This window comes from Bombyx mandarina, chromosome 10, assembly GCF_030267445.1.
Source record: "Bombyx mandarina strain Sakado chromosome 10, ASM3026744v2".
NCBI classification, from domain to species: domain Eukaryota; kingdom Metazoa; phylum Arthropoda; class Insecta; order Lepidoptera; family Bombycidae; genus Bombyx; species Bombyx mandarina.
Genome location: NC_143217.1, coordinates 6,097,548 through 6,120,948, shown reverse-complemented (window position 1 = coordinate 6,120,948; position 23,401 = coordinate 6,097,548). Strand labels below are relative to the sequence as shown.

Here is a 23,401-nt window from a genome sequence, read left to right as displayed (position 1 = left end):
AAATAAAATACCCAATATAAAATTACAGGTTTTAATCGTTCCATTGCAACACGAGGATTTGGCCAACATATTTGGCCGATTGAAATCCGTTGGTATTGAAAATACGCTTTAAAATCAATCATAATTAAAAATCGTTTCACTCAACATATAAAAGTGATTTCGTTATCATTTCTAGTGTGTTAATTACTAAATTTTCCTAAATTATTCTAGAAACGTACGTGTGTAAAAGCACGTGGCAAATGAGATCTCTGGAAACGCACTGTAGATGAACGCAGTGGCTCCCCATGGATAAACTCTACTCCGGTGGCAGGCGGTGCGATATGCCAATCTCGGCGTGCCCTGATCGAGGCGTGGTCTCGCCGCCTGCTGGACCCGGCCTACGGACGATGGACCGTCGAGGCGATCTGCCCAGTCCTTACGGACTGGGTGAATCGCGACCGAGGACGTCTCAGCTTTCGAGAGACGCAGGTGCTCACGGGACACGGTTATTTTGGCCACTACTTGCACCTCGTCACCCAGAGGAAGCTGAAGCCGAAGTGCCACCACTGCAGTGGCTGCAACGAGGACACGGCGGAGCACACGCTCGCGTACTGCCCCGCTTTCGCGGAACAGCGCCGCGTTCTCATTGCAAAAATAGGACCGGACTTGCCGCTTCCGACCGTCGTAGCTACGATGCTCGGCAGCGATGAGGCTGCGCCGCAACTACCGTCACTTTAGCGTGCTGGCACCAGGAGGACGGGACGACGCGTCGGCGGCCGCGGACAGCGATGCGATCCGCATTTTCGTCGTCGCTGTCGTCGCCGAATATACTGTGGAAGAGCAACCCGGTCGGCAGTGTATCGCGTTCCGACCCTGGCAAACTGGTTCTGGCCAAGCGGGGTATCCCAGAACACCAGCGACATCGCCCGGGTGGCCTGGTAGGGCCGCCGTACCGTGGAGACCGGCGTCGTTGGTCGTTCACTATCGCCTCAACGACCCGTCGGTCGGGCGTCCTCGGGGTGGCACCGCGTGTCTGGTTGTAGTGTTGACCGCGGGAACCCCCCTACTCTGACCGGGTTTTAACCCCGGATGGAGATCGGACGTCGGGTGTAAGAGTGCAAGGGAGTCGTTTAGTGCGGTAAGTCCCTAAAATTCCTTGGGCCCGCGGTCTGCTCCGCGCGCCCCCTAGGCGCGGGGATCTCGTAGGAGGTTCGGCCCCGGCCGGAAAAAAAAAAGGCGGTGCGATATTAAAACGAGATGATAGTATCATCTCAAATAATTTCCCGGAGCACTCCCCATGGAACATAACCCATGGTACCAAACCCCAAACACCCATGGTACAAAATACAGAGGGAACCGAAGTCCTTCCACAGATTCTTTAAGCCCAAACAAACGATGGCTTCGCGACAAACATACCTACATAGTATAGCGGTGCCTGCCGATTCGGTTTTATAGTACCCCCTACAACTACGAAATTCTCGTCCTTCTAATTTATAGCATATTTTTACTTACACCTATTTAACTTTCGTCATTTTCGTTAGTGGTTCGCTAACTAGTCTTCTGGAAACGCACACCGATTGACCCAAATACGCAACGATACTAGATGTTGATAAATTACCATCGCCTATATTACGAACGATACAATTGGCGTGCATCGGGGCCAATATTTAGTAATTACGGTCTAGTTTCTATTGGTCTTACCCAAATATCGCAGCGTGTCGACTTTCACGCTCAATTTCGCGTGCCCCGAAGCGAACTCGTTGTAAACGTTAAATTGCGGACATGTGTCCAAATTGCAATGCCGGCCCGAAGTTTTATTTTTGATAGCGTCAAATTATTTTTTGTATGTATCCAGGACAGTATTGTATACAGAACAGACATGCCCTAAAACATCCTTGGGCCCGCGATCTGCTCCCAACTTCTGCAGACTGTCAAGTTCCACATACCCCGCGCACCCCCCACCTGCGCGTACGGTATAATAATACGCCATAACGCCAGTAAAACCTTTAAATCAATAATCATCTATCTATTTATGTATCATCACATAATTATAATTTTATTAATAAAACATCCATTTAATCGTAATTTCAAAGTCCACTATTGAGCACTACTAATCACTATAAACATCGCGAACGATGTGTTATCAGTTATCTCCGTACATTACTGTATACTGTTTTAATTATCAACATCATACGGTCGGATCTAATTCTTGGATTTGCGTGTCATCTTTTTCTCTTGGAATAAAATTAGTACCATAAACATTGTTCAACGAAACATTAAAATGGTTATTTAAATAAATAAATGTATCCTTTATATAATCGAATTTTAAATGGACAGTTCTAATTTCAAATATTTAAGCTGTTTTTCGTTTAAATGTAGAATAGAACAACAGTGCAGCTTAATTGCAATTCCAGAATTCAAAACATAATCGCACGAATAAGAAGACAATGTCGAACAAATTGAAAAAACATGGCCGATGTCATTCGCCAGCGTTCGAATTTTAATTTATTCTATATAAACTAAAATTCTTCGACAAATACGAATTGGTGGCGTTATCTATACAATTATAGTTACAATTTCAACTGTTTAACTTCTAAATTATAATACCAGTATTGCCAATTTTTACAAAAAAAAAAAAACTCGAAGCACTATAATTATTTAATATGCAATACAATTGCCTACAAATACATATCTACTAGCTGGTCCGGTTATGTTTGTCACTCTTCATGTAAACACGACTGAACGAGTTTAGATGAAATTCGCACAAAGTAACTTATAACCTGGGTTAGCGGGTACGATATTCCTATTATAGAAATGAACATGACCGGGGCAAATCCGATTATAGCCACTATCATAATCAATACAACATATTGTTCACTGGATCGTGATTTTACGTACAGAATATTTACTAAATGTGAAAATAAGTCTACTGACCCGAGAATTCCAAAAGAAAGTGTATCCTGAGAAAATGCCGTCTTTATTATATAATAATATTTACAATAGGTTTTTACCTTAAAATACTGGCAGTTTGAAAGGTGATTTTATGTATGCTGGCAAAACTCGAAATTCATATGAATTTAAAAAAAAAAAGATATTGAATTCCATTTTCGAATTCTCTCGTTTGTTTATTGATTAGTGTAGATACATATTGTCATCGTGTACATACATATTTGTATATTTTTCATCAATATGGGCACGATAAAAATACAAGTTATTGTTGAATACGAGTTCCGTCGTGATAGCAAAGCCGCCCAAACGGTTCACAACACTAATGACGTGTACAGAGTATAAAGACTTCAAACGAACGTACGACTCGTTATTTCGGTTTGAACGCTTCCAACATGGAAATTTTGATTCAACAAATACGCCCCGGATTCACTCGAAAACTAAAGTCAATGACGACGAATTAAATGCAATGGTGGAAGCTGACGATACTCAGTCTACGGCTGAGTTAGTAGCAGCTTTCGAGGTTAGCAACAAAACAATATTGGTCCATTTGCGTCAAATTCACAAGGTAAAAGAATTTGATAAGTGGGTATCGTACGAACTGAACGATCGCTAGCGTGACGAATGCGTTAAGGTATGCTTTGCATTGCTTAACAGACTCGGAAACGAAGGGATTTTGAATCACACTGTCAGCTGCAATTCTTTTGATAATCGTAAGCGGTCATCATATTAGTTAGAAGCATTAAATTTATTGGATGAGAAATTCGAAGACTTCATCGTCTCGGGTGGTCCACCGAGATCGTGTGACTGAACACCGCTCGACTACTGTGGGGTTGAGTGAAATCCCAACCATCACTCGCACCGGTCCAGCACTTAGCCAATACCCTAAACAAAAACGTACATCGTATAATTCATTACAGCTTCCTGCCAAATAGCACCGGCATTACTGCAGATATGTACTGTGAGGAACTGAAAAGGGTTTGTTAACTTTCGCACACCTGAATTCTTCAAGAACGGAAGAAAATTACCACTGCTCTGGGAAAGACGCAGCGATACCATATTATGTGCATATTTAGATCGATAGAAATAAAACTTGCTGTATATTAAACAGCAATTTCGTATGTGCCTAATAGTACCTAATAGATGCAATACGAATAGCAAAAAATAATTTCTTAATAGCACAGCAAATCACGTCCTTCTTTCATGATTAAACATCCTGTGAGATTAAGAAGCGAGAGTAATGATTAAGGAGGATGAGATAGAAAATTATCTAATTAAACCGTTTAACACGATTTCCGTGGAAGACGGGCATGAGAAAGAATTAAAAAAAAACAGGGATGCGCTACGTTGATCGGTCTTTGAAATTTCTTATATATTTTTGCGCGACTCCTGTATGTAAAGAAAAATATTAATACCTTGTTGGCAAATACGACGGTAACCAATATGCATGTTTATTTTTTCGAAAATGAAAAACAAATAGATCCTTAGTTAACTGATTTGTAAATTATAGTGCGTTAGAAACTTGTTTAGGTCAATTTGCCGCGGTTTTAATACGTTACATAATTTAGAACTTTTCGAATAGATACTTTGGAATATGGGATGACTACTAATTAGTTCAAATGGCCCCTAGGCATCATGTCTGAGTTCATTGAGACACGAGACCAAAGTCCCAGTAGTAGGTTCGCATAGGAACAAACACTTACGTGTTTATCGGGGTGCTTGTGTAAAATAATTAAACAATTTATCTTACACAAGAGTTGGTCATGGCCAAACACTTTTGTCACTTGTCACTTTCTAATCGGCATGCTCTTCATAATGTTAATACAATACGCAAAAAGTCTCCTATTATATTATTTCTTAATTCCAACTCTTCTTCTTCTTCTTGGAATTCTTAATTCCATTTTTAAAAAAAAATTGTTTCCTCTTTTAAAATTATATTAAGATTTATTTATTAAGGTTAATTTAATAACCCTTATGTTTCACATACAAACATACGACCTACACATTTAAAAAGAAAACGAGCCAATTTTCCTTTTACATATCTTATTATCCAAAATAACCAAAATTTTGATATATAGTAGAAATTGCGGTCCAATTTTTAAACTTTGTCCTAATCTTGATTGCCTACTATAGTCGGATTTTTTATTAGACGAAGTAAACTGACGTTTACTGTGTTGTCAGTTTTTGATGAAATAAAAATAGTGTTGTGACAAAGTGAACGATTGAAAAAACTCCTGAATTAATGAAATTGCCTCGATTGTCTAGTGAATAGTTAGTGTGCCGAACTGCCGATATCGGGCACGGGGTTCGAATTTTAGCCGTGTTTTGTACATACCAACGAGTTTTCGACGAAACATTATGTTCCTATGGTATCTACCTGTACTAAATACCGAGTGTTTTAAACATTAAGAAAAACATTGCGAGGAAGTTTGTAAGACTGTCCTATTTCCAATGCATCATATAGTTGAAACTATAGATGTATAAAATATAACAATTATAGGTACATAGGTAATGAAAATAAAAAAAACTGATTGTAGTTACATACTACTAGTAACATATTATTATATTGGATCACTTTAATACAATTTTATTGTAAAATATAAATAATATTCTTTTATAGTTTGAAATTAATGATTAACTCTTCACACTCATTGTTCATTTATGTGATTGAACGAGAACTGAACGCATCACTATTACTTTAAATATAGCAACATTATTTCACAAAGTGACATTAGCTACTGTCAGCTGGCTTCGTCTAATTAAAAATCCGACTATAGTCATATAGTTGTAACGAAGCCATGAAAGTCATGTACACAGCAATTAAGGTCACTTTACGTGCATAGAACTATTTTTAATAATCCACCGACTGACGTCATTTCACTTTGGAAACTATATTTAAATTATAATTGTATGTATCCATATACACTATTAATATCATTCGATCTTACGCATTCCTTGTTGATGACTTACCTGAAACATAAAATCAACATTAAAAAAATGTTTAAGTAAATGTTGATCAACTTGATCATCAAGCAAACAACAGTAATAATACACGGCACCTGTGTTGCGCTATCGACAAAGTTTTCGTACAAACACTGTTTCATAAAGACTTCATTCACATTACAAAACATTTGTGTCTTGACGTTCTGAGTCGGTAATATGTTTACTTCAATCTTTCAACACCTTTATTATTAAACTAGCTGACCCGGCAGACTTCGTAGTGCCTCAATCGATAAATAAAAGACCTAAAATTTTGTATAAAATAAACTTGCTACAAAAAAAAAAGGAAAAACAAAATTGTTATTTTTATTTAATTCCGAGAATTTTCATATTTATCTAGTACCTTTTAAACCTTCTCTGGACTTCCACAAATAATTCAAGACCAAAATTAGCCAAATCGGTCCTGCCGTTCTCGAGTTTTAGCGAGACTAACGAACAGCAATTCATTGTTATATATATAGATAAATAGATAAACTTAATATATACTAGATAGGTATATTAACTGGACTGTCGCAGTTTCCTATTCGATATGAAAGTTAATTTACGTATCATATTTTTTTCTATGCTTCAATAAGAATTCACTCTTTATTTTTCAATTAATAAAATATAAGACAGTATGTTCTAAAATTTTCAAATCCTGAACATAATTAACAACGCTTTCACTTTATTGGATTGCCTATACTTAGCATTGGAAAGGTTATAAAATTTAAAATTTATAACGCAATACTAAGCTGTACTGATTTCAACAATAAACCAAACGTTTCAATTGTAAATATTACCGGTATTACAACTGTTTACTATTCTAATTTCAGGTATTTTTATAATGGTGGATCAAGTGAAGGTACTACGAAAAAGTTGACAAGGTATATTATCAATAAACAAGGTACCTATTTTTATAACGGTGGATCAAGTGGAGGTACTACGAAAAAGTTGACAAGGTATATTATCAATAAACAAGAATGTGTTGTTTGAATTATAAATTGGTAATACTTTCTAAAGTCACATTGTTTTCGATAAGGAAGCCTATATTGTGGTCATTTGCACGCATCGGAATTCACGGTTTAAGTGCAGAACTTTAAGTTTGATCACGTCTCAAATAAATTGGCCATCAGGTCAAACATATGTAACGAGCTTTCTGACTTATCTACAGAAACTACTTTAAGAGAGTACGTACGGTCTTTGTTTAAGTTGATACCTCTGTCGCATTGTGGTGACTCGGACAGAAAACTAACACATAAAACACGGTGATAAAGGCGAAATCACTATAACATAGATTATGTACAGGATAACCATATAGGACGCCGTTGTCACAAGGTACTTGGATGCAGTGTATCGCCGCGGCGAGTTGTACGCGCGAATCGCGACTAAACTGGATGACGCGCCGGGGAATTGGCAATTGACTTGTAAAAGTGCTAAATTGTCGGAGAATTACGCGGGGCGAGGATGTAATTAAGCATTACGGGGAAACGTGTATCAGTTTGTCGGTTGGGCGCACGACTGCGGGTGCGTCGGACGCGACGAGGGGCGCCCGCGCACCTCAAACCGACTCCGCCAGCTTCGCCCGTGCAATCAATTTATTTAATGCAAATCGTATACGGGACGGGATATGCCATCGAACGGGCCGGTTATTAGGGCTTACTTTATATTTTTCACACCCAAACTCCTTAATGTCCAATTACGATCTATACTAATACATAAATCTACACTGGTTTTTACGGATGTTCCGCTATAACTACTGAACCATGCATCCGATCGACTTGAAACTTGGTATCCACGTAGAAAAAACATGTACTTAATGGATAGGCTAATATTAATATGAGTGTTGGACTCCCTACTCCAGTTGCGGGGGCGTTAATGATGAGAATCTTTGTGGGGGTGAGAAATAATAATGTTAATTTGAAATGCCCAGCGAAGCGGACGGGTACAGCTAGTAGCTCATAAAGAACGTATAGGTATACCTTATTTTTTATTGCTTAGATTAGCGTGGTATGGATATGTGATGCGTAGAGAGAAGATGCATGTGACTAGGAGATCTATGGAAATGGTAGTGCAAGGTAGAGGAGGAAGAGGTCGACCGAAGAAGACATGGATGGAGTGTGTGAATGACGATATAAGAGAGAGAGGAGTGAGTGTTGAGATGACGGCTGATAGAGAAGAATGGAAGAGAAAGATTAGCTGTGCCGACCCCACCTAGTGGGATAAGATGGAGAAAAAGAAGAAGAAGAGATTAGCGGACGAGCTCACAGCCCCCCTGGTGTTAAGTGGTTACTGGAGCCCATCAACCTCCTCTACAACTTAAACGCCGCCACCCATCTTGAGACATGAGTTCTAATGTCTCAGTTTAATTACAAAGGCTGCCCCACCCTTCAAACCGAAACGCATTACTGCTTCACGGCTGAAATAGACATGGTGGTGGTACCTACCCGTGCGGACTCACAAGAGGTCCTATCACCAGTAAGTAATTTTAAATGGCTAATGTATTATGTTGTAAAAACAGATTTCTCGATTTATAAATAGAGACTACATTTTTGAATAGACACTATAATTACAAACTATCTTAATTCAATGGTGACATTATAATTAGATATAAGGAACAAAACTTGAGTAATGTCTATATCTACATGTACCTACTACCAACGAGGTCATGTGTGACAAATGACAACTTATTTGATATCATTTAACACTACACACACTTTAAATTTTTGTATAATTATTAGCTTTACAAAAATACTTGCGGGTTATCTGTACATTAGGGCAGCTTACTATAATCAAAACTCACAATGTTGGTACCTATCATCGTATTGACTAAAAACATCTACGCAATGACATCTTTTTATGTATTAATTAAATGATCTAATTTAATAATAATCCATAGGGTCATAGATAATACACATAAATTAGTTTAGAAAAGCAACTAAAGCACTCAACTAAAATGTTTACGGGCGTTGGCTACTAGATGGCTACGCTTCGATTAGTTTCTCATTGCTCCTGTAGATGGCAGTAACATATTACCTATCCTATATTTTATTTTTAATGAAGGATTCTGTAAATATTCAGAAACCACAAATTGATAAAATTTAATCAATTTGACTATAACAAATAAATACTATTTTTTTTATTTTCTGTGTTTAGTTATACAATAATTAAACACCTTAACTTTAACAACATATAAGTTTAGGGCATCCGCTACAAGATGTCGCTAGTTTCCATACAAAAAATTATTTGTCTTATAGTATCGCAGTTTCAGGGCCCTGCATAGGGCTAGATCAAGTTTCGCGATTCGTACGTTCTAATGGTGTCGGTAAAAGTATAGGTACTTAAAAGCTTAAGAAAAATGTCTTAATAATTCAGATAATTGTTTTAGAATGTTTTTTAATTATCTTAATTGATTTATGTGTGTGATAAAAAATCACTAACCTACACTGTTATGGTTCAAAAATTGTTGGATGATAGTTTTTTGCTGCTTTCACCAGCACATACCAGAGTAGCAGTGCCATTCTTCGACTCATGTATTTTTCTAGGGAAGGATAAAATATAAAAGCTATTTTCTTATTTCACAGAGACACCGACCTTGTATAAAATGACTAGACTAATCTGTTCTTTTGAGTTTTACTCGTTAATATGTCGAAACGACTCGTGCTGCCTTTGGGCCTGGGGCCGAACCCCTAACGCGATTCCCGCATCTTTTTTTAACAGTGCTTCGTAGAATCTACCGCCGGATCGGAAACCCCACCCATTGAGAAGATCCGGCGAGAAACTCAGTGGGCTGTGTCTATGGGTTAATTTACTCGTCGAGCCTTTCATCGCAAGCGATGGGTTAGGCGAGGACGGTGACCGGAGCTTGAGGTACCTGAAAGCACCGTTAATGGATCGGGGGTAACCGTAATGACGTGATCCCGCATCAAGGCGGCGCTCGGGATATGTGGAACTCGGTGCCTGAAAATGGTAATAGCCGAGCTGAAGATGGTAAAGACTCGCCCATTGAACGATTCTTTATTACATACGAATCATTTTTATTACTTTGTTATCATTGCTTTTTTATTAGGGCATTTTTTTATCTATAAGCGTTTTTTAAATAGATTGGTCTAAGCGGTAGATAACCTCTTGGTTTTGCGGATTCAAGGCCGGGTACATAACAATAAAATCAGTTTATCTAAAAACCTACACTTAGCATGCAACAAGATCATGAGTATTAAGACTATTAAATGAATACTTAGCCTGATAGAAGTTGAAGTGAAATCCAAAGCACATAAGTATACGTCTCTTAGTGTAAAAATAATAGAGGTAGGGCGTTTTGGGAGCTCGTGCGGGTAGGTACCACCACTCTGCCTATTGCCCATATGTGAACCAGAAATGCATTCGGGTTTGAATAGTAAAGCAGCCATTACACTGTAAAACTAAGACACAGAACTCGTATCTAAAGGCGAGTGGCGGCATTTACGTTGTTGATGTCTATGGGCTCCTGTAACGACGTTCACAAAAAAAATCGAAAAATAAGTTTAAAAATTTTTAATTGCCTACATTTCCTATCTTAGATAATTTCACACACAATGACATGTCACAACGGAAGAAGTGAAAGGTGAAAAAGAAAGTGTTCATCATTTACCGCGAACACGACCACAAACGACTTCCATTAAAACACGAATCTGTTTAAACAGCATTATAACACGTTATAACTATGCTAAATGTTTTTTTTTCTCCACAATAATACGTATATATATATTATTATGTAGGTATCACTGAATACGCAAACTTTGTAAAAGTTAAAATTTGTAAAAGTGGTTATAAAGAATTTTAAATAAATTAAAACTCTAGAATACAGAAAAATGCATAATAAAACGTCTAAGATATAAACCGCTGTTTGGAAGTTAGGCGACAGTGACACCCCTGCTGATTATGATCAATGATGTTAGTGCTCAGGAGGACGGGCTCTTGAGGATATTCAATTCGTGCCTCAAGTCGGGACAGTTTTCAGCGCTTTGCCTTTTGGTGTCTGTCTAGCTAATACAGTTCTCATATTGCTGGACGAGGTAAAACATATATTGGAGACAGCTAGTATGTGGACGCTATTTTTCGCCAGACGGTATGGCCTTTTTTCCCCTACCTAAGCTGATAGCCTTGAGAGGCTATATCAGCGTAATCTAACAAGTAAGTGAGCTCACGGGGCTCAAACCTGACGACGTTGCAAATTCTAACCCTAGCAAGAACAGTGCTTCGCAGAATCTACCACCGGATCGGCGAACCACTAAGAAGGTGGCCTTGATGGTGTCATTAGACATTAGCAGGGGGATCTGGTAAGACCCAGTGTGCCCCTTTACCTTTGCCGACTAATCGGCTCCGAGCGAAAGTCAGATCAATCGTCTAAACCTTCGAATGTAAACTTGATTGACTTATCATTTTGAAAACAGTTGAAGGCGACAATCGTAAAAAAACGCTATCGCATTTAAGAAGTTTACAGAGTGCTTAGTATGAGTATTTTAACGTTCTCGTTAAACGTACGTTTTTAACGTTATAACGTAAAAATATGCAGTTGGAACAGCGCCCCTAGCGGCAAACGTAGGCAAACGTTTCCAACCCCATACAAATTTGAGTTAACTTATACGCTATCGAGAACGTTAAAAAACTCGAACTAAGCATACAGTTTTAATTATGTTTATTATATTTATCTATGGTCACATCGAATCATGACTAGGATTCACTAGCCCGCTTATAAAATCAAGTGCTATAAAACTTAAAATATCAGTCGCATGACATGTGTTACGCGGTATTTTTTTTATTAAACTATTACGTATTTGAATGTATCGTGGACAAATATGTCGTATCAAAATCATTCGCAATGGTCCTACGTAACTATGGCGTCGCAATTTTGTTTGTTTGTTTGTCAATACACACTATTGCATAGAACAAAGAAAGCAAAATTGAAAAGAAAGTTAGACGAAACACATAATCTATTCGCATATAAAAGTTAGACTAAACTCATAAATGTTGTATAAGAACATTCAAGAAAGCATTTCATTAGTTCAGGTCATTCACCTCGTCAATTAGTAGTCTAGATCTGGAGACGGTCTTGGCTTGAATAGATTAATGAAGTAACTACATGCACGTTCAATTAAACGGCGTCTTATATGAACATGGTGTAATTCAATATTTATTGCCTATCCACCATCAAACGTGACAATTTTATTTGATTACATTCAAAGTCAACTTCATTAAGAGGACGCTGTAACATTCCTCTTCTGGAACTAACTAACTGTGTGGCCTTCCTTGCTATTTGAGTATAAAAATATATTTGAATTTAGTTCGTAAGTTCTAATGAAACGTTCCATAATTCAAATATTCTCTGCCGCAGAGTAAGCCTGTGTTTGTCTGGTTTTACGCATAGAGTAGTTCTCATTGTAATACAACTCGGTCTTCAACCTCATGTCTCAAGGTTTACGCAATGTCCGCATGTCGTGGTGTCAAAACTGTCAAACTGTTAGACAGTCAGAGTTCTTGTCCAACAAAAACAGTTGTTTTCTTTAAGCCCACTACCCTGTAGGTTTAAGTATTAGTTTATGTATGCCCGTAGGCATGTCAGTTTCCCACGTTCTTGGTCTAAAACCGTATCCGATCTAAACGATTATAATATAGCATTTGTAAATAGATAATATAAAAGAATTGAAAAAAAAAGTCATGTTAAAAATATAGGGTATAATACATAACCAATCTATACTTTCTTTTTATTTTTATTTTATTGCCTTTATTCCAAATAATAAAATAAAATAATAAAACGCTATAGTGTAGGCTTGCAAATAATTATTTGACTTATTTGGTCACGTTTTCCTCTATCGTTTTGCTTGTTTCATAATATTATATTAGCTATTATTAATTAATTATTTTAGTTATTAGAAAGTGACTTGAAGGAAATCACCACAATGTTTTTTTTATTATTTTCAAATATGCTAATATCTGAGACCATCTCATTATGGCCCACAAAGTATGTACACGATTTTTTGTCACGATATTGATTAAAAAAATGTTACAAAATAAAATAAAAAATAATTTTATTTCTATTTTCAATGCTTTGTCACGAAATTATAGTAGTCTTTTAAACATATGCACCTATTTATTTTATTACGTACTATTTTTCTAAAACGCTGCGTATTATGAAAAATGAATCCTCATATCACATTTTCAGATCAAACTACACGTAATTTATTTAATTTCAAGAACACTGAAACAAGATATTCAATTTGCAAAGAATGACAAAACAGCGAGTTTCAGTATAAGGATTGCGTAATATTGTTTTCTAAGAACTTTTCTCCGAACAACGTCGAGACTGTTACGGTTGTCTGATTCTTTTTCAATGTGGCCGTAGTACTGGAATCGTTATCCAAGAGTTTCAGTTTCGATTAGGGTAACCACACCACCGCACGTTTTTCTCAGGATTTCTTATTTATTTCATTTCATCACCATTAAATGAAAATTTCCACTGTTTAGAAACTATTAAATAATTTTTTTCCAAATAAACATAAATTTATACATGTTTTATCTTACAAAATTCAACACTAATTATATTTATTTAATTCATTCCTAACGAAAACCATGATAACTTTTACAATAACGCTTTAATTTACGTAAACGTAAACGTATTTTGTATGTAAATCAAATGATTTACTGGAACCATTTTAAGTGCGGTAACCCTAGTCTCATTCGTCCTGCTACCGAGGGTTGAATAAAACTCGTATTTCCATTGTCAGAGCGCTCCACACCACCACACCGACTGTTATTTAAATGAAATATCGTAGTCATGTGACAGACAGCTCTATAACGTTCGCTGCAAATAGGTTTTGATCAATCTAGCGTTGAATAAAGATAGCCTGATTAAAAGGAAATAATTCCGATCCTTTTTTAGAGTAATAATTTGCAATAAACTACTTAAGTCACCGAGCTGTAATTTACGTCACATCCAGTATTAACTCGTTAGTCTGGTTTGAAAATTTTAAATAAAGTACTTATATAGTACATAGCATAGGACAACTTCGGTAAACTCAATCATCTAATTACCAATTTATATTGAACATTTGACTATAGTTAAATGGTTAACTTTTAAAATTAGAATTCTGAATTGTTTGCAGTAAGAAATGATTCATTATATACGTAATTGTTTTTTTGGAAAAATCTCAACGTTCAATCTCCGTCGTCAATGTTAAATAGATAAGATAATTTTGCTTCTCAGAAACAATTTTTCAGAAGTAGATATCCGTGATATCTGCTATATTTCTAACCTAGACGATGTCTGAGTGACGTTACATTCCAGGGCTCACAGTCATAGAAATGTTTGCACTGGCAATAAAAAAACAAAGAGAACAAAATCTAGGCTCAAACAACAACTGAATATGTATTTAGATTAACTACTGCGGGGTCCGAAGCGGATATAGTGTATTAAATACAAGGTCTGGTGCAATGGCGGATGTCAATCATAATATAATTCACAAGAGTAGAACAGCAACTAGGTGAGAACAATCCTCAGTCAAACTTAAAATGACTACACCAATTTAATACCTATCTAGTATTTTACGTAAAATTAGTCATAGACAATATTATGAATTCCCGCGATAATTTGACGTTCGCTAAAGTCAAATTGATGAATATATTTAAATTTCGAATGAAGAATACTTCTGCACTGGGGCTTAGACCCCAAATTGCCAGCAAAATTAAATTTTACTGGTTATACTCGTATTCATGAAAAAAGTTAAGGCTGGAAGCCGTATTTGGCAGGGGTTTTGAATCGAATTCTTTTGCAATGTGGTTGACGTGCATTTTTTAACACACATACATATTATGTATAATCAAGTTTATAACAAACAATGGCTGCTACGAAATTAAAAAAATAAATATTAATATTTGTGTTAGGTAAATATGTGGTTAGCTTTTTAGCTAGCTTTTATTTGTTGCCTGTAGATATCAAAGCAACAAGTTTTACGGAGCAAAGCGTTGCGTGCAGTGAATCATGACTAATTGCATGTGTCGTGCGCGATAATTTGTCGTCCACAGATATGGGCTTAATGTGCCGAGAGCCCTCCCTCCTATCATGCACTTAGCTGCATGGCTGAGGGAAAATATCAAAATTTATCCGACGGGAAACTGTATTGCTATTTCCCAACTATCTCCTTTTTGTTTATTATTGGTTGATTTACAATATAAGACTTTTAAATAACTCTAAAGATATGAAGGAATTAATGACAAATCTTCATTTACCGCAAACTATTCAATTATTTAAGATTGAACGATGAACGCCTTAAGTTGGAAAACGTGTAAATTTTTTTCTACGTACGTATGTATGTGATAAATTAATATGGCACAGGAATTCGTATGCTCGTGCGTCTCATATAATAAACAGCATCAATTTCATTTCATTTCCTGAGCGCGGGGCTCCCTGTGCCTGCGACCCACTCGACGAATCATTGAATTTAATCAGATAACTCGCGGAGGTCAGATACAGTTGCCTATGATTTGATACCGAAATAAACGCCTCGTGAAGAATGCTGAACAATCTAGTTTTTCATGTTTTATAGTTTGAATTTCATTTATGTAGTTGAAAAATGATTGAACCAATTGAAAACTAAATAAATTCGTCCACTATTGGTTTAAGACTGCTACATTAATGATAAAAAATAGCTAAAAATATAAATGGTAATTAAAATTCATTTTGATATAAGTTTGTAAAAATAATACTTATACGTTTTTTAATTCACTTCGCATTTAAAAGGTTCCTACGTTAACATACGTTGCAATTTTATTGTGGATTAAAATTATTATTATTTTTTTACTTAAATTGTCTTATGTTAATATCAGTATGATCAATGTAATGTAATTCATAATATAATCATTCAAAGTTCCCGAAAATCTTCAAGATGTGAAAGTTGTTATGTCCACTATATCTCTATAATTTTGTAATTGCCCTAAAGTATAGAGACATAGCAGTGTGACACATTTTTGAAAAGTGTGTTTGAATATCATAAAAGATATTTCCATTTGCTAATTATTCATACTAACACATTACTAATTAGTTACGGTGAATCTAGATTAGAACACGAAAATTTTTAAAGTTCTGTAACAAAAGTACTATGTATTCACTCATAAACCGAAAGTTATAACATAAGCATCTTTGTTTTTAATATTATCATTCTACTAAGCAATTCAATATTGAACCAAATCCCTTGCGGGTAGCACAAAAGCTGCCGCGTAGAAAGCTTTTGAAATCGCAATGAAACAAAAACTTGTTCAGAATTTATAACATATTTTAAATGATAATTTATTTGGGAAAGGAAATAATGAACGAGTAAAACAAAAGAATACTAAAGTGAACAAAATATTTAAGCTGCTTAAGCTAAATAAAATAAAAATAAAAACGTATGTATAAAACCTACTTTTGATTCTTTCCTCTTGCCATGTTTTTTTTTAATTTAAGTCTTCACAAATCAATATAAACACTAGTCAAAAAAGAACACAAAACTAACACAATATAAGAACACAAAGTTTGAAAAATTAAAGTTCGAAATTAAAAATTTGGCGGCAAGCTGTCACATGAGCATGTTTCTCGCGAGGTTCGTGTTACTACTCTCCGAGATCTCGACTCCATCGAGCTAGCGTCAAGCGCCCTACTTCTCAACAAAACCAGTCGACGCGTAAGACAGAGATGAATAAACAAATTACATGCAGTTAAACAGAGACATAACGCAGAGATTTCTACATGGTTAATTAAACACTATTGAGATCTTGCCGAAAACTTCGTAGTTACATAAATATGTTCAAACATTAAAATGGAAGTCATATGAAATGTAATTATTTCAAGAGTTACATAAATACAATAAGTCTGCTTCACAGTAATGGCGATGAGCATAGCGCCACCTAGTGAATAGCGGCTGAATTAAAACACCACCACCACTATTACGTGTAAATCCACAACCAGTATCTTTGAACTATGAATCAGCGTTTTGTCGATAGTTCATGAATGATTCGAAAGATGTCTGTATTATAACGAGTTAAATTATAATACTCATTTATTTTCTACAATTTTCTTTGAACTTAGCTAGTCGTAGTTATTTATTAAAACTTGTTTTACAGTTTAATATTAGTTATTAAAGATAAATTATTTTCCTAGTTTCAAACACTTTACAGTTTCCATGGTTTAGTCGTCCTTACCATCAAAATAGTTTTAATTAGTTTCTACATTACTTAAATAGGAAATGTTAAAGCGGTTTACCAACCTTTTCCTCCTTTGTGTCAACTTATTTTTTAATAGCAGTTTAGTAACTATTGGCGAGTATTACCTAGGTATTAGTGTTATCAATAAAAAATTTAAAACAGCCTTCCCAATTCTATAAGTCTTTACAAAGTCAATTACGAAACCGTGAAGAATATTTTAATGTACCTACATAATATAAATATGCCCCCCTCTTAGTGTTAGTTATATAGCAAATTACGACCAAATATTATCATTATCAAGAATGAAACGATTAAGAATAATAAAAGCGTATTAAAGAGCATGAATCTAAATATTGATTATGATCGAATTTCGACAACTGACCAAACACTAGTAAAAATAAATGTTCTGTGAAAACAAAAGCGGAGCCATTAATAATAACGCTTGATAATAATAAAAATTGTGGTATAACTTTTTCTTTTTCTCAGCTCAGAGGTAACAGCCCTAGTTCTTGATCTTACCACAATACAGGCTTTATAGTAAGGTATAATTTCAACTAAAATACTACGGCCTGATTTTTTTTTATTGCTTAGATGTTTGGACGAGCTCACAGCCCACCTGGTGTTAAGTGGTTACTGGAGCCCATAGACATCTACAACGTAAATGCGCCACACACCTTGAGATATAAGGGCTAAGGTCCCACTATAGTTACAATGGCTGCCCCACCCTTTAAACCGAAACGCATTACAACTTCACGGTAGAAATAGGCGGAGCGGTGGCACCCATCCGTGCGGACTCACAAGAGGCCCTACCACCAGTAATTAAGCAAATTATAATTTTGCGGGTTTGATTTTTATTACACGATGTTATTCCTTCATCGTGGAAGTCAATCGTGAACATTTGTCACGATTTGATCACTAAAATTGAGTGGCGCAATCACCTTGGGATGTCTATGAGCTCCGATTTATCATTTACAGAACAAAAATCTGGAAAAAAATATTTTATTTTATTTACAATACTGATATTTTTATGAACGACGATGAAAACCTGATTTACGTGAGGCTTTTAATTTGTCGAATGTAAGGCGTTTTCTATAATCAATTGTTATGTTATATTATATAAATTATTGAAATGGAAGCCCTCAACCAAAACAATTACCTATCTGATAATCATGGGAGGCGTAAATCCCTGTTAGCTTTGTCAAAAAATATATTATAACTAGCTGACCCGGCAGACTTCGTAGTGCCTCAATCGATAAATAAAAGACCTAAGCTTTTGTATAAAATAAACTGAAAACAAACAAAAGGAATCCGTCCAATGGGGGACACATCAAAGGGAAAACAAAATTGTTATTTTTATTTAATTTCGAGCACTTTCATATTTATCTACATTTTAAACCTTCTCTGGACTTCACACAAATAATTCAAGACCAAAATTAGCCAAATCGGTCAAGCCGTTTTCATGTTATGTCGTGACAACGGAAAACGGGTTTCATTTTTATATATATACGATGAAAACCTGATTTAAGTGAGGCTTTTAATTTGTCGAATGTAAGGCGTTTTCTATAATCAATTGTTATGTTATATTATATAAATTATTGAAATGGAAGCCCTCAACCAAAACAATTACCTATCTGATAATCATGGGAGGCGTAAATCCCTGTTAGCTTTGTCAAAAAATATATTATAATGGCTACCGGGTATTAGATATTTTAAGAGCGACTTGTTGATGCATTTTGCAGGCGTTTGTGTGTTAACGATCAAATCATTCAAGTCCGTTGGCGTGTAAAATGAATGAACTAAACGTGATGCTTATGTTGATAACATCAATATACTACAACTATAATAAATACATTATAATATTTTCTTCGGCTTTCGTAAATCCTAGATAATATAAAAACAACGTTTAGGTATAGTTTAATTTTGAAGTTAACTTAATATTCCACTTCGACAAATAACACCTTAGTCGTTTAACCCATCGAAAACCATCCCATGAAAGTGACCAAAAAATCTGGTAAGCAATATACTAAAAGTCGGAAGTAAAATAAAGACATTTAAAAAAAAACACGACTTAACAACTCTTAAGCCGTAAAAGATTTTTAATTATATACTTACATTTACCTATTACAATCGAACAAAGAGCATAAAGCTCACTAGCATAATTACGTCAAGTCAATAACACTAGGAGTCCATCACAAAGTTTTTTTTTTTTTTTTTTTCTACAAGAGAAAATCGCCGGATCCCCACCCGCGCGGCAGGTGGGGTATGTGGGAGTTGAACCTCACTAAAAACTCCTGCCGCTCACAACCGGCGCCCTACCTCGGACCGGGCCGGAGCCCAGTCGGGGCTATTGAGACGGCGGGACAGGGTTGACGCAGAGCACATTACATCCATCCCACCGTCCCACGGACGCCGGACCGGCGGCCGCCAGCGACACGACCACCGGTTCCCTCGTTCAGCGGGCCGAGAGCCCGCCTTGATGGCGCCGCGTTACACCTTCCCCCAGAGCGGTCGGGGGAACGCGGTCTACCATCACCCGGCTTCCTACTGCGGGTGAGCGTGCAAAGCACGCCACCCCTCGTCTGGGTCTCTCCCCGCACAAAACGGGTGGGACCCCTAGCTCTTAGGGGGCCAGGTCACGGATACGACCCCGGTCCCGACCCCCTCACAAAGTATAGTTTAGTCCAAATTCGGAGTTTTTTATAATATCTCTATCGCGAATATTTACTTTATAACCAATGTTAAGGCCTCCAGTTTCGAAAATATTCCTATGATTAACGCAGATAAAACCACGGGACAAACCTAGATATAATTACACTAATATTTTACTCGTAAAAGATTACTTATTTGTCTTTCTTATACGTACAAAAGTAACAATGTGCTTATCGATCAATATGTTTTGACCGATGTATGCAATCGTACCGAGTTCAACTTCAATACTGGTAGGCTTTGTGCCTTTACCTACAAGTGAATTAGATCTAAGGTGACAATTGAATATGCCTAACATAATAAATTATAAATCTTCATCCAAATCTTAGAGTAACGCTCTATGAGGTCAGCTGCCAGGACTTTGTACGTGCGGAGGTAGGTGAGTAAAGTAGATCTTTATAATGATCTAGACCTCGACTCCACCCCGAATGGCAGGCGGCTTGACGCGTTAGTCGATGATCTCGCCTTCGATATCGTCGCTCCGCTAACCCCGACTCACTACCCGCTAAATATCGCGCATCGCCCGGATATACTCGACATAGCGTTATTAAAAAACGTAACTCTGCGCTTACACTCGATCGAAGTAGTTTCAGAGTTAGATTCAGACCACCGTCCCGTCGTTATGAAGCTCGGTCGCGCTCCCGATTCCGTTCCCGTCACGAGGACTGTGGTGGATTGGCACACGCTGGGCATCAGCCTGGCTGAATCTGATCCACCATCGCTCCCGTTTAACCCAGACTCTACCCCGTCTCCTCAGGATACCGCTGAAGCCATAGACATCTTAACGTCACACATCACCTCGACATTAGATAGGTCATCGAAACAAGTTGTAGCGGAGGACTTCCTTCACCGCTTCAAATTGTCCGACGATATTAGGGAACTCTTTAGAGCTAAGAACGCCTCGATACGCGCCTACGACAGGTATCCTACCGCGGAAAATCGTATTCGAATGCGTGCCCTACAACGCGACGTAAAGTCTCGCATCGCCGAAGTCCGAGATGCCAGATGGTCTGATTTCTTAGAAAGACTCGCGCCCTCCCAAAGGTCTTACTACCGCTTAGCTCGTACTCTCAAATCGGATACGGTAGTAACTATGCCCCCCCTCGTAAGCCCCTCAGGCCGACTCGCGGCGTTTGATGATGACGAAAAAGCAGAGTTGCTGGCCGATACATTGCAAACCCAGTGCACGCCCAGCACTCAATCCGTGGACCCTGTTCATGTAGAATTTGTAGACAGTGAGGTAGAACGCAGAGTCTCCTTGCCACCCTCGGATGCGTTACCACCCGTCACCCCGATGGAAGTTAAAGACTTGATCAAAGACCTACGTCCTCGCAAGGCTCCCGGTTCCGACGGTATATCCAACCGCGTTATTAAACTTCTACCCGTCCAACTCATCGTGATGTTGGCATCTATTTTCAATGCCGCTATGGCGAACTGTATCTTTCCCGCGGTGTGGAAAGAAGCGGACGTTATCGGCATACATAAACCCGGTAAACCAAAAAATCATCCGACGAGCTACCGCCCGATTAGCCTCCTCATGTCTCTAGGCAAACTGTATGAGCGTCTGCTCTACAAACGCCTCAGAGACTTCGTCTCATCCAAGGGCATTCTCATCGATGAACAATTCGGATTCCGTACAAATCACTCATGCGTTCAACAGGTGCACCGCCTCACGGAGCACATTCTTGTGGGGCTTAATCGACCAAAACCGTTATACACGGGAGCTCTCTTCTTCGACGTCGCAAAAGCGTTCGACAAAGTTTGGCACAACGGTTTGATTTTCAAACTATTGAACATGGGCGTGCCGGATAGTCTCGTGCTCATCATACGGGACTTCTTGTCGAACTGCTCTTTTCGATATCGAGTCGAGGGAACCCGCTCCTCCCCACGACCTCTCACAGCTGGAGTCCCGCAAGGCTCTGTCCTCTCACCCCTCCTATTTAGCTTATTCGTTAACGATATTCCCCGGTCGCCGCCGACCCATTTAGCTTTATTCGCCGACGACACGACTGTTTACTATTCCAGTAGAAACAAGTCCCTAATCGCGAAGAAGCTTCAGAGCGCAGCCCTAGCCCTAGGACAGTGGTTCCGAAAATGGCGCATAGACATCAACCCAGCGAAAAGTACTGCGGTGCTATTTCAGAGGGGAAGCTCCACACGGATTTCCTCCCGTATTAGGAGGATGAATCTCACACCCCCGATTACTCTCTTTAGTCAATCCATACCCTGGGCCAGGAAGGTCAAGTACCTGGGCGTTACCCTGGATGCATCGATGACATTCCGCCCGCATATAAAATCAGTCCGTGACCGTGCCGCGTTTATTCTCGGTAGACTCTACCCCATGATCTGTAAGCGGAGTAAAATGTCCCTTCGGAACAAGGTGACACTTTACAAAACTTGCATAAGGCCCGTCATGACTTACGCGAATGTGGTGTTCGCTCACGCGGCCCGCACACACATACACACCCTTCAATCTCTACAATCCCGCTTTTGCAGGTTAGCCGTCGGAGCTCCGTGGTTCGTGAGGAACGTTGACCTACACGACGACCTGGGCCTCGAATCTATCCAGAAATACATGAAGTCAGCGTCGGAACGGTACTTCGATAAGGCTATGCGTCATGATAATCGCCTTATCGTAGCCGCCGCTGACTACTCCCCGAATCCTGATCATGCAGGAGCCAGTCACCGTCGACGCCCTAGACACGTCCTTACGGATCCCTCAGATCCAATAACCTTTGCACTAGACGCCTTCAGCTCTAGGAGCAGGCTTAGGGACCTCGGTAACCGTACTCGTCGAACTCGACAAAGAGTTCGCCGTGCAACCTAACCCATGAAACAGCTCGCTGAGTTTCTCGCCGGATCTTCTCAGCGGGTCGCGATTCCGATCCGGTAGTAGATTCATTCGCGAAGCAGCTGCTCTTGAGCTGTTAGGTCTCCTTCGGAGGCGCTCGGGTAGCTGTTAGCAAATCCCACCCCTCCTGGCTGAGCCTTTGCTCGCCCACCTGTCCTGGTGAAACTGGAAAGGCCTCCGGGCCACCAGTAATCCTTCAATCATAAAAAAAAAAAAAAACCTCGACTCCAAGCGTAAGTAAAATTATCATCGGAATGCGCTACCACTACGCCACACATCAACCCCTAATACGAGTTGACAATAACTTTACGCCTGACACGGCTCATGGGGCAGCCAGTCACTGTTGACAACCTAGAGACTTGTGACAAACAGATGTATCCGCCTGTTCTACGTTCATTGACGCTGCTCATTTTAACCTTAGCAGCCGCCAAAATAATATAGACTACTTTCGTCCAGAAACTATAACAAGCGGAATAAAATCCAGGCAATGTTTTATTTTTTTTATTGACTATGTAGGCAGACGAGCACACGGCCCACCTGATGGTGAGTGATTACCGTCGCCCATGGACTTCAGCAATGTCAGGGGCAGAGCCAAGCCGCTGCCTACCGCTTAATACTCTCCAGAAGCCTCTTTTGAAGAAGGACATGTCATAACGCTCGGGAAACACCGTACATTTAGTTCCTAACAAATTAAACGTGAAAGTCAAGTAAAACTGCTACAAATTAGAT

At 38.3% G+C, this 23,401-nt stretch overlaps 1 protein-coding gene across 7 annotated transcripts in view; it reads right to left on the bottom strand.

Annotated features, from left to right (window-relative positions):
* nemy (cytochrome b561 family member no extended memory) overlaps positions 1-23,401 on the bottom strand; it is a 76,449-nt gene that overhangs the window by 30,682 nt on the left and 22,366 nt on the right. Inside the window, exon 1 of one of the 7 annotated variants that reach the window (XM_028182104.2) lies at positions 16,338-16,549. The exons of 2 other annotated variants lie outside the window; for them this stretch is intronic. In XM_028182104.2, the coding sequence (XP_028037905.1) occupies positions 16,338-16,360 (23 nt within the window). In that variant the 5' untranslated portion in view covers positions 16,361-16,549. Of the gene's footprint in view, positions 1-7,099; positions 7,471-16,337; positions 16,550-23,401 lie in introns of those variants that run through there. 4 more of the 7 variants (XM_089730315.1, XM_028182103.2, XM_089730314.1 and 1 more) reach the window with 4 other exon arrangements.